This window comes from Eptatretus burgeri, chromosome 9 (assembly GCF_056783735.1).
Source record: "Eptatretus burgeri isolate ZD-2024b chromosome 9, Ebu_testis_v1, whole genome shotgun sequence".
Taxonomy (NCBI): Eukaryota; Metazoa; Chordata; class Myxini; order Myxiniformes; family Myxinidae; genus Eptatretus; species Eptatretus burgeri.
Genome location: NC_140969.1, coordinates 34,656,095 through 34,668,594, shown reverse-complemented (window position 1 = coordinate 34,668,594; position 12,500 = coordinate 34,656,095). Strand labels below are relative to the sequence as shown.

Genomic DNA, 12,500 nt, shown 5'->3' with positions numbered 1-12,500 from the left:
TGTGAGCCAATTGATTTGATGTTAAATGATGGTTCACAAGGGTGGCCATTTTATTAAGACGAGGTCCAACAGGAAGACACAGGTCGCTCACTCGCTTCACAGCTGTCTCCTCTTTGAAATAAACACACATCCCATCGCAAAGTACACCGTCCCTTGGTTTGACGTGAAGCTGGTTGTTCCATCTGCGAGAGTTCACTGGTGGATGTTGTAGACCCCCACTGGGTCTTTCGCAAAGAGTAGGTAAGGTATCGCAGACACCATGAACAAATTCCAAATACCTGTCGTCATCAGTCGAACGTCAGGTCTGGCCAACCAGTTCGTGAAGGATTCGAGCAAAGGTACCCACCCCACAAAAAGGCAAGAATAATGAGGGTTATTAAAGAAGTATTGCAATTTGGTCTTGGTCCAGGTGATGCTAGTTTCAGTAGTTTGTAACACGTCTCTTATTGACCCCAACTGTTTGCAATTCGGAATGCAAAATGGAAAAGGGCTTTCAGATCTACAATAATCCTAATGATTTTCCAAAAGTGCAAAATCAGAAGGTTAAGTGGCTTGAGGTTGTTTTTTTTAGGGGGGGGGTCACTGTGTTTGTGTTGATTCCTTGTGGAATTTCTCTTCACATAGCTGTTAAAATTGGCTCTGGTAGGACTGGTGTTTGTCTACTCTTAAAAAGTTCAGCTTTGATCCAAACTGGCCTCTTTATGTCCGGGGTATATGGGCATATATGAACAAGCTTGTATGTGTACTCGTCCACAGGTACATTTATGGACACACAAATATTATCTATCATCTTGGTACATCATTGTTAATTTAACACCACTGTAATTTTTCGAATCTAACGATGTTGTTTCGTGATATCCACATATTACGTATCAAAATAGAAAGTTTAAATTGGATAGTGTGTTGTGATGCCATCTTGCTCACATTTCTACACTGTAGCTTGTAGGAAAATCAAGCGGTTGCCTTTTTAAAACTTATTTATATTATTATGGTTTCAAACCGACAGGATGGTGCAGAGGTGGCGCATCTACCTTTGAGATGTCTATTGTGGGTTTGACTCCCTGACCCAACTATAAATGTTTGGATTGGCACTTCGTGGGTTACGTAATGCATCGGAAGGTGAACGATACCTCGGATGGACATTAAGCTGGATGTCCCATCTTCGAGCATTAGTTGGTGGATGTTAAGGATCCCACGGTGTCTTATATGTAGAGCAGGTGAGTCATTACCGACACCCTGGCTAAATTACAAATGCGTGCCATCTTTAGTTGAACGTCAGGCCTAGTCATCTGGTTCGTGAAGGACTCGGACCAAAAACTTTACCTGGTTGAACCCACAAGAAGATTGGAATGAATTGGCCCGTCAAAGAAGTGGAAGTAGTTAGAGTTGAATTTCTAAAATGTTTTTTTTGAGTTTGGATTTGTGAGGACGTCAATGTTTTACACTGCTTGGGATGAGGCAGAAATGCTTGCCCGAAAACTGCATGGAAAACGTGGTGACACTTTGTTGTTGGCGATGGTGCACAAAATCTTCAACAGCACCACTGACAAATTCACCTTGTTCACCAGAAAACCTCACACCGACGAGGACCATGGTGTTGAAAATTGTTTTGCTTATCACATGACATGCACCTGTGAACCCGTGGTGTGCAGAAAAGGTAAATTTGGTTCAGGGAGTTTTGGTGGGGTGGGGGGGGGGTATTTGGGCCTAGGGTGGGAGTAGGGGAGTGACAGACCCTTATCGTTCAGCTTGTACATGACAGCATAACTCAATTTGATTGTCCATTATTATTTCTGGAGAATAATGAATGAAAGTCGTTTAATTTTCTGAGATGGGAGTCAATCCAGCAATGAGTGCACACCTGTTCTAAATATGCAATTGATTTGGTCTCAACCTCAAGCCATTTTCTCGAACAATGTCCATGACGTGCTCAATATTTTCAAAATCGCTGCCGAAAGTTTGTTCCGATTTTCCGATTTTCCGATTTTCCGATTTTCCAATTTTCCAATTTTCCAATTTTCCAATTTTTTTCCGATTTTTTTCCGATTTTCTTCCGATTTTCTTCCGATTTTCTGATCCCTCAAGGGAAGACCGATAGGTAATTGACCCGACGACACTGCACATATCACACGCATTTCCCGAAATCTGTTCCTGATTCCTTGTGCGTGTTTCCACGCAAGTGACCTCTTCTGCAATGAAATGATGTCCTCATGTTAGAGACACTTCAGAAGATCATTTAGCATCCGTGTGGTGGACGTGCTTCACTCGTATGCGCTCTCTCTCTCTCTCTCTCTCTCTCTCTCTCTCTCTCTCTCTCTCTCTCTCTCTCTCTCTCTCTCTCTCTCTCTCTCTCTCTCTCTCTCTCTCTCTCTCTCTCTCTCTCTCTCTCTCTCTCTCTCTCTCTCTCTCTCTCTCTCTCTCTCTCTCTCTCTCTCTCTCTCTCTCTCTCTCTCTCTCTCTCTCTCTCTCTCTCTCGACAGGTGATCCAGAGGAGATCCCACAGGATTCTGCTCCCCGATGTGGAAAAGGCAATGAGTTGTACACCGACCAGGCCCAGGTGGCCCAGAGGCTGCAAAGCTTGAAGCATGACCTCGTCAGGTACATCCTCCATTGTGCTGGCGAGCACCCTTATTGTGTCTGCATCACGGTTTGCACACATCTTCCACATCTCATGCGATTGTTCTTGGCTTTAAAAAAAAAAAAAAAAAAAAAACCATCAAAAAAATTCATTGTGTTCAAGTTCTTTGTCTATTTGAAAAAAATCCACCTTTTCAATGTGTTGTTGTTGTTCTTGTTGTTGCAACAATATATTTCTCTTGAGATCTCTTTGTCTCTCCTTCCACCTTCTGTCTTCTTTTGTCCTCTTCTCCCCTTTCTTTCCCCTCTTCGTTTTCCCTTCTTCATTCCCCTCCTTTTCCTTGCCCTACACTTCCTTCCCCTTTCTTTCTTTCACTCACATTCTTCTTCCTTCCCCTGATTGTACTCTTCCTTCACCTCATCCTTTGTCTCTTCTTCACCCTGTTGCACAGCATCCTCCTTTTCCTTTTCCTCTTCCTCATCATCCTCTGACCTCTTTTTTCCTCCTCTTCCTATTTGTCATCCTTCCCCTTTTCTTCCTTTTGTTTTTCTTTTTTTTTTCCCCTTCCCCTCATTCTCTTCATTCATCATTATCATCAACACCATCCTCCTCATTGTAATCTTCTTCCTCCTTCCATATATTTTCCTTGATGACATTACATTTTTTTTTCTCTCTTTGTTTTCTTCATCTGCATTGTTCATGTTATGGTGCTTTCGATGGGTAGTTCTTCACATTAAGAGTTGATGTAAGTAATGTCGTGTCCATGTACCTGTGTCAAGGTGAGTTTTGGTACTTCACCATACATTGTATTGCGAATACTCTTATTTTACTCGTGCAGTTCAATGACTTTATGGCATTTTTATACCATAATTGTGAGTTGCTTCACCTCAGTGCTGTCCCAATGGGTAACAAGTGTTTCTTTCCAAAGACAAATGCAAAGAAAACTTGTGTCTAACAAGGGTTTTGCAAAGGTGAAGAAGAATAAGAATAATAAGAAGAATTGGACAAAGAAAATTTGGGGTTGTCCATTGGCCATTCCCACCTGGGTGGGCCCATGATTGTCAAGCAAGTCCGGTCCCTGCAGTGCTCATACTGGCTCACCAACTCGCAAAGGTTGTAACTGCATGTTCTCGTTCCCACTGTGCTCACTCTCAATCACCAGTGAGCACTGGTCCTCAACATTGGGTTCTCTGTGCTGCTATGTTTGTGCTGGCTCACCAGCTAACACATATCCATAAGTGCATGCTCCCATACCCGTGGTGCTCACGCTGTGCCTCATCCATTGCACCGGCTGTCAAACTTCTCAACTAAGACTCAAGGTCTATGTGGACTTGTTGCAGGCTTGAAGATCATCTCCCAGTTCTACTCCCACTGTGTCTTGGGTTTTACATCATCAAGTTTTCAAATATTAGCGCATCCCATTGGCCAGCCTTTGCATGGACAGTCAGCAGTTTCCATGATCAATACGACAATGCTGACTATTTACAATTTCCACAAGCTTTGTTATTGATAAAAAAGATAGTGCCACAATATGCTCCACCTGTTGTAAAAGTCTTTGAAAGGTCTGATGAACAATCATTGCTTGAGCTTCACAGCATAGAATATAGTTTAAATTGTCTTTTTTTTAATGAGCTACTCTGTCTTTTGTTTAAAGTATACGATATTTATTAATTGCTCCAAGAGTTATTCCACGTAGTCGTCCATCTGGAGTCCCTTTTGACGATGGCGTTGAAAGTAGCCGAGGCTGCAGATTCTTCCTTAAAAGCTTCCTGTTGAGTGAAGTTGATTCACAGGTGAGTTCCTATGTTTATTTTTTCTGGAAGCTGTTCAGCACAAGCGCTTGGCCTTGCCCAGCCATCCCACACGAAATGCGCACACTTTGACAACATGCAAGCCTCCATTAATGGCTATTGTTAGACAAGGTTAGCATCTGATCTCTAACAACTTGACAAATGTATGTCGGCCAATGACGGTGTAACAAGATAGTTTTGTACCTCGTGAAGTTCAACAAAGCTTCAGAAACAAGAGACTTTCGAAACGTACAACCAGAACTGTTGCCATCGAGTACTCGGAAGCTGCACTGTTACAATTAACTAAACATTCACGTGCAGTAATGTCAAAACGATGTGTGCTGTTCACGAGTTCTCGAAACAATTCTGCATTGTTTCGTATTAATTCAGTTGCTGCTGTGGGATGTGGGATGTGGAGTGGGCAAAATGGCAGCTATGCTCCCATCTGAGCAACATGGCAACCTGGCAAGCTTTCCCTATCGAGCCAGACTGGTGCCCTCAGGCTTGCCCAGTTCTCTTGGGCCATTCCAGCACACTCGGGCCGTGCCAGGTCACACATGATGCAGCATTCCAGTTGGGTTCCTCTGTGACTTGAAAGAATGCACAGTCTGCTTTTAGAGCAACCATTATTTATTAGCTGTTGCACTGCACACTGGGTCTGTGGTTGGAAGTGAAAACCTGCACTTTCAGGAACAGAAATCGTATTATCGTTGATGTCTAAACTCGTCTACCAAATACTCGAAAGTACGTTTGTCTTGGTGCAATACCTGGTGCTTGTGGGGTAAGCTTAATTGTTCATCCAAAATCATTGATTGGAATTTTTTTTAATGTCGTTTTGAAGTCGACCATGTGAAAATGGCCTGGCAGAATAGCCTCGACCTAGAGGGTATGCACGTTCACCTCTGAGCTGTCGAGCCTGGGTTTGAATCACAGCCGAGCTATAAGCTGTCATCCTGGTGTTTCACGTGCACGGTGAAGCATCAATGTGTGTGTGTGCCATCTCTCAGATGTATGTTCAACTGGGAATCCCATCTGCCGGGCATTACTTGGTGGATGTTAAAGAACCCACGGTATCCTTCGCCAAGAGTCGGCGAGCGATCGCCGGCACCATAAATAAATTCCAAATTCCTGCACACTCGGTTGAGTATCCCATGTTGAAGTGATGACCCATTCAGGATTGTAATCCGAGCCAAGAAACTGCTTCAGTAGAATCGACCCTCTGCATAGATCATGGTACATGATTATGTGAAACTAATCCTTGGTGTCATGTTGTTTGCTCGAAATCCCATCTTGATAATGTAATCAGTCAAAAGTAGAGTGTTGCTTTGATTAGCTTTTTTAATGCACATTTGTCAGGTCATGTGAACAGCTCCAGTTGCACTTCGGTTGTTCCTGCTCCCATTTTCAGTGTGTATAAACATAGAATAGCGGATGTTTTTGATCCAGTTGTCCATTCGGTGAGGCAGTTCCTCGTGGAGCACAATTTACTGTACGAATACAATGTCTCTCTGCACGTGCAGGGCACAGAATGCCAGTGAAGTTCTTCACAATGAGCTCGGAGGGCTGCGAGCTTCACGCCTGGCACTTGAGGAAGAAGTATATCAGCTTCGGGGCCAGCGTGATGAATTGCAGGAGGTGCGCCGGATGATTAGTGATGCAGAGCAGGCGGCCCTCGCCAACCAGGTCAAGGTAAACTGCCCTTTCATCATCTCGTTGGGATCGTATGCTTCTTGTAGTAAACTTAAAAGGGCTGGTAGGATAGCTTAGAGGTATGCACGCTCACCTTTGAGTCGACTCGCCTGGGTTTGAATCTCGACCCAGCTATAAACTGTTACCCTGGTGTTTCACATGCAGGGCGATACACCGTGCGTGCCATGTGGATGTTAAACTGGGTGTCCCGTCTCCTCACGGGGGTTGGTGGTCAGCACCCAAGACAAATTGCAAGTTCCTGCTCTCACCTACAGAGGGGTAGTACATCAGTGGCACAGCCGCACACCCAAGCAATTTATGCTACCCTCGGTCACGTGCTGTATACGGACGAACAAATAAAGGGCCGTTGTCGTTGCAATGGGGTTAGTAAAACAAAGTGATCTGGGGGAAGGAGCTCTCATACCTTGCCTTGATATTTTCTTCATAATGTGCATGATTTGTTAACCTGTTAAATTTGCGGAAATCGCATTCACATGTTTCAAGCTCCCACAATGACCGCAAAACTTTTCCTTGTTTAAATGTAGACAGCACACCAATTTCATCCCAAAGTAAACCGTGTATCACAAACTCGCACCCTGTAGTAAAACGTACACCATGCTCATCACATCCTTTGAGAAAGATTGCATGTATAAATGTAACGTATGTATGGTGGAAACCTTGGAGTTTAACAAACTGGTTCTGCATTGTGGTGCCCACATCACCCTTCTGGATCTCTCACCTCGAGAAAACTTTTGAAGTTTTGCCAATCAAGCAGAATACGCATTACTTAGTGGTTGTCTAATGGCACAGCATTGAGTTTGGAATGTTGGAACTTGCAAGAATGGTTTGTGATTGAAGTGGTTTGGCAAAAAGTCCTTGCAGCTGTTAGACGGGGATGAAGGCCACTGGAAGAAGAGTCAAAGGTTCAATCTGATTATCGAAAGCTGCTTTGTCTTTGATTACTTCTGGAACAATTGCCATGATTTTATGAATGTTTATTTTTAGAATGTCTTCTTTCCAGAGTGATGTTCAACCCCACCACCTCCTCCCACCCCCCTTCCACCCTCAGCAACTCATCAGTGCTCCTGCACATCGTTTCTCATTTGAGTCTTTCCGTGTGTCCAACACAGTGCAAGGCAGTCCAGTTAGAGCTGCAGGAGTGGCAGGCCCAACATCAGGCAAGTGAGCAAGAGGTCCAGCAGATGCGTTTGGAGCTCGCACGGTGTCGTCGCCGACATCGGCGTGCCAGCCTTCCCAAAAACAAGGCGAGCATCCAATCAGTATTATTCCATGCGACCTTAATCATACACTTATGTTCCACATGACGTTTTATGTTTGCAGTGCCATCTCATTCTAATTAAGTCTTCATCAATATTCCTGGTGTTGGCTTAATGGTTAGGGTGGTGGGCTTTGGATCCTAGGGTCCTGAGTTCAAATCCTGCTCAGCTGTTGAATTAATACCAGGTGGGTGAAATGATACTATTGTCTGGTCAGGCCAGATCAGATCTGTGACTTGCTCCAGGTATCATGTAAACCTGTACGAACCTGTTCCATGGTCGGGTTGTCGGCGAATAAACCGTCTCCCCCACCAGGTTTCCTGGTGAGAAGGGTGTTTGGATATGGACACCCAGCAGGATTAAAAACAAAACCTGTCAAAGGGTGGAGGAGCTCCTTGTGAGCCAACGGCCATCCATATCTAGTGCCCAACTGTGTCTGCGGATGTCGTCCTGCAGTTGGATTACTTCTTATGAGGAGGTTGGTGGCAGGATTTACCGTAAAACCCTTCATTCCGCAAAACATTCTCGAAGCATTAAAAAAATCTGAAAACCCACTCCATTGGAGTACCTCCTGTGCAACTTCCCTTCGCAGAGCAGCTCACAGGATGACGGGATTGGGACAAAGCCTTCGGGACCCCCAATCTTTGATGACAGGAGGGAAACCACGGGGTAACATTCCCAGGTCAGATTGTGGGAGAGTGTGTCGAGGTGGTGTTGAGGTGTCGTCCACGAGACGGCAGTCTCCTTGGGTTAACCTGATGCGGTCCCTTCGGGTGGGTGCCTGGAATGTCCTATCCCGAAGAGAGGATGATCACCTGAATCTGTTATCATCTGAGCTCAAGCGTTTGAACATTGGTATTGCAGCTCTCTCTGAGGTTCGGAGACCGGATTGCGGCGAGATAATGGTGGGTGGTTACACATACTATTGGTCTTGTCGCTCTGATGGTTACCATGCCCAAGGAGTTGCTGTAGCTGTGTCCAATAAGCTGACTCCAATGATAATTGAGGTAACACCGATCAACGAGTGTATTATGAGTCCAAGGATTCATCACTCCTTGGGTCTCATTTTACAGGTCTCTGTATATGCTCCGACTGAGGCGAGTGAAGGACGCATTCTATGCCACGCTCGAGTCTGTGGTTGATCAATGCCCCCAGGCGAGATACTCTTCCAGTCTTGGGGGATTTCAATGCATCAACTGGAACTGAGAGGGATGGTTGTGAGATGTGTATTGGTCCCCATGGGTCTGGAACTCTGAACCACAATAGCATGAAGTTCCTTGACTTTGCAATAAGTCATGGACTTAGGGTGGCTGGTTCATGGTTTCAGCACCCACAAGCTCATCACTGGACTTGGTATTCCAACACTGGTGGTGTGGCAAAGGGGATTGACCATGTGTTCATTGATGGTCGCTGAAGGATGATCCAGAACTGCAGGGTCTACCGAAGTGACCACCAGAGTGACTCAGTTCCTCAATACTGACCACTGGCTTGTTGCAGCAACTCTTAAGTTGCACCTTAAATCCAGGAGAATGGTACCATTCCAGCCGAGGCTGGATGTTGGCAAGCTCAAGGATGAGAGGGTAGTTGAGGAGTTTGCGAACAGGCTGAGTGGAGATTTGAGGGGTCCAGGTGCTTTGGGGGATCCTGAAGAGTTGTGGATTGCCTTCATGACCACTGTCCTTGATGTTGTCAGTCGATGTCTTGGAACTCACAGGAGGGCGAAGAAGAATTTTGTCTCTCAAGGGACACGGGATACCATTGAGCAGAGTCGCAGGGCCAGGATAGATGCCAGAGCTGAGGGAGCTGAGGCATAAAACTGTACGTGCGCTAAGGATGGACAAGGAGGCCTATGTGCGAGGAATCTGTGAGGGGTCGAGCATCAGCTGTTGTCAAGTGATTATCGTTCTGCTTGCAGGGGAATTTGCGCATTGCGTTCATCCAAGCCCATCCCTCAGTGAACTGCAGTGAGAGCAGAGGGTTGCGGGCTCTTGACAGAGTAATCCGAAGTGAAGGCCGACTGGGCCGGTTACTTTGAGCGATTGGACCAGGCTGATCCACCAGCTGTCGAGTTGGACATCAGGGGTGTTACAATCCCTGTTGCTGACCCTCCAATCAACTGTGATCCACCTTTGTTTGTGGAAACACAGGCTGCGGTGAACCAGTTGAAATGGGGGTAAAGCTCAGGGATCTGTGGCATCCATGATGAACTTCTCAAGGCTGGTGGAAATGCTGCAGTCATGTCATTGTATACAGTTCTGTGCTCTGCCTGGAACACAGGTGTAGTGTCCGAGTAGAGGTCTAGACAGACATGAGAGTGAAGTAGTAACTCTGCTTTATTGCCTGGTGGATGCACACTACGAACACCCCCAGCGGGCGAGTTATGATATAAAGCCCAACCACGTGACTACAAGCATCCCAAAGCACCTAGCCCTCATACAGCACTCCAACCCCATACAGCACACTCCTCCCCTTCTAAAATGGCAACAATCAACACTCAAACTCCTCCAAGTACCGCGGCCGTCTCTTGATCCGCCCCGGGCGGACAGCGCCGCCAGACGACCCAGGCTCAGACGCCTCCTGGCCAGGTCGAGGTGACACCCTCGCCAGACTCGCCCCATCTGCGACATCAAGTGCCCCCAGCCAACAGGCTTTCTCGTCTCTCTCGGGCAGGACTGAATCAGGTAAACACCCCGAGTCCACCAGCCCTGTGGGCGCCGGCACGGCTGGCCTTGACGATGCCACGCCTGGCGCCGGCGACATCAGAGGTGGGAAACCCCGGTCCGCCGATGTACGCTGCATGACCACAACCTCCGGCCAGTTGGAGAATGCATCAATCACAATCAAAAACATTTTGCCCTTAAAAGGACCAGCAAAATCCACATGGACTCTCTGCCAGGCCCTTCCTGGGATAGGCCACAGCCCCGACGCCCGACGGCGGTTGTCAGCATCTGCCCGACAAGTGGCGCAATGCTTAATCATTTGTTCAATGTCTTTATCTCACCCCGGCCACCACAACAGACTGCGAGCAAGACTCTTTGGTCTTCATGACGCCAAGGTGACTGACATGCAGCTCTTCCAAACAACGCTGCCTGAACTTCAGTGGAATCACCATTCTCATTCCCCACATAATGCACCGTTGGGCCAATGACAGCTCCGATGCGCGAGACGCGAACGGCTGAAATGCCAGTGTCGAAGGCAGATCGCTCCAATTCCCCGTAGAAATCGCCTGAACGACACAGGCGAGTATTGGATCATGAGCCGATTCCACCGTGACCTGCTTGGCCGTGACCGGCCCACTCTGGATTTCGCTCAGTGCAAACACATCAACCCGGTCGGCTGACTCAGACGAAGTTGGACCCTCCGCGCAAGGCAAGCGTGAGAGACCGTCGCAGTTAGCATGTTTCCCGGTGCTCCGAAACTGTACATCGTAGCTGTGGCAGCAAGGAACAGACACCGTCGTTGTATCCGCCCGGCCGCTGCCACCGGCACCCGCGCTTGGGTTTCAGGATGAATTGGAGCGGTTTGTGATCCGTCTGCAAGGCGAAATGCCGTCCCAGCAGATATTGATGAAACTTCCGCACCCCCCAGACGAGGCTGAGAGCCTCGTGCTCGATCTGGGCATATTCCCGCTCTGCCGCAGACAGGGTCCGGGATGCAAAACAAACAGGCCGCTCGGAACCATCGTCCATCCTGTGGGAGAGCACCGCCCCGATGCTGTATGCGGAGCTGTCGCATGCCAATAAGAGCGGACGTGCAGGCTCGTAGTGAACGAGGACCGTATCCTCCGTGAGCGGTCACTTGACGCGGTCGAACGCCGCTTGGTGGTCGGCCCTCCATGCCCAGCGTTCGTCCTTCTTGAGCAACCGCGTCAACGGGGCCAGCTCCGAGCTGAGATCGCATACGAATCTTTGGTAATACTGCGCCATACCAATGAATGAGCGCAGCTGCGTCTTGTCGCGGGGTGGTGGCATGTGCTGAATTGCCTCCACCTTCCGAGGGCCTTTCAACAGCCCCTCTGGTGAGATGATGTGCCCGAGGTATTCCAACCATTGTTTGAAGAACGCGCACTTGTCCCGATTCAAGCGCAGGCCGCACGCCTCCAATTTCGTCAACACCCAGGCAATGTTAGCGAGGTGCTCCTCCGCCATTTTCCCCGCAATGAGTACGTCGTCCAGGTAGGTTTGAGTGGGCAGGCCGACGCACACCTGATCCATGGCTTTCTGCCACAAGGCTTGGGCCAAAGCAATCCCAAAACAGAGTCGGGTGTATCCATAGAGCCCTTGACATGTGTTGATTGTCAACAGGTCGCTACTCCCGGGATCCATCGCCAGATGAAAATATGCATCACGCAGATCAAGCTTCGTGAAGTATTGACTCCCTGTCAATCGTGCATATATCTCATCGATTGACGCCAGCGGATACTGCTCCACGCTGAGCCCCGGGTTAACCGTGGTCTTGAAGTCCCCGTACAATCGGACGTCACCATTCCGTTTCAGCACCGTGACGACCGGGGTGCCCCAATCTGAGTACAGCACCCGTTCGATCACTCCACAGGCCTCCAGTCTATCCAGCTCACCTTTGACCTTGTCCCGCAGGGCATACGGCACCGGTCTTGGTTTACAAAAACGAGGCACCACCCCCTCCTTCATGAAGAGTCTGGCCTGCATGCCCTTGAGCTTCCCAAGGTCATCGCAAAACAACCCTTGATGCCTTTGAAGCACCTTTTCCAACTGATCCTCTAATCGGCTTGGAATGGTTTGTACAAGGTGAACGGCTGTCCAGTCTAGCCTGATGCGGGTCAGCCAGTCCCGACCAAGGAGAGACAGCCCACACCCCTGCACCACATACAACCTGAGCACGGTGTCCTGGACTTGGTAGACTACAGACACGTCTGCCATCCCAACTGGCGTTATCTTCTCGCTGGTGTACGTGTACAGCGTGAGGTCTGACCCGATAAGCCTCAGGCCGTTGAGTCTACGTGCGGTCTGTTCGCCTATGATCGACACAGCTGCTCCTGTATCAATCTGAAATATGATCGGCGTATTGTTCACCTCGATTTCCAATGTCATCGGTCGTGTCGCCGCAGGACCAATCGAAAACAGGCTCATCATTGGCTGCAGGTTGCGCCCCGGGTCGTCGGGGTCGCTTCGCCCAGGCTGCAGGTCT

At 48.1% G+C, this 12,500-nt stretch overlaps 1 protein-coding gene and 1 long non-coding RNA gene across 5 annotated transcripts in view; one reads left to right on the top strand and one right to left on the bottom strand.

Annotated features, from left to right (window-relative positions):
• The window catches only part of LOC147019879 (uncharacterized), a 127,038-nt gene that overhangs the window by 80,887 nt on the left and 33,651 nt on the right, over positions 1-12,500 (bottom strand). The gene's annotated exons all lie outside the window — the stretch shown is intronic.
• The window catches only part of LOC147019880 (sarcolemmal membrane-associated protein-like), a 204,523-nt gene that overhangs the window by 172,827 nt on the left and 19,196 nt on the right, over positions 1-12,500 (top strand). For 3 of the 4 annotated variants that reach the window (XM_085894680.1, XM_085894682.1, XM_085894679.1), the window contains 3 exons: positions 2,481-2,598; positions 5,889-6,057; positions 7,188-7,322. In XM_085894680.1, the coding sequence (XP_085750806.1) occupies positions 2,481-2,598; positions 5,889-6,057; positions 7,188-7,322 (422 nt within the window). Of the gene's footprint in view, positions 1-2,480; positions 2,599-5,888; positions 6,058-6,222; positions 6,309-7,187; positions 7,323-12,500 lie in introns of those variants that run through there. The other variant, XR_015061559.1, reaches the window with a different exon arrangement.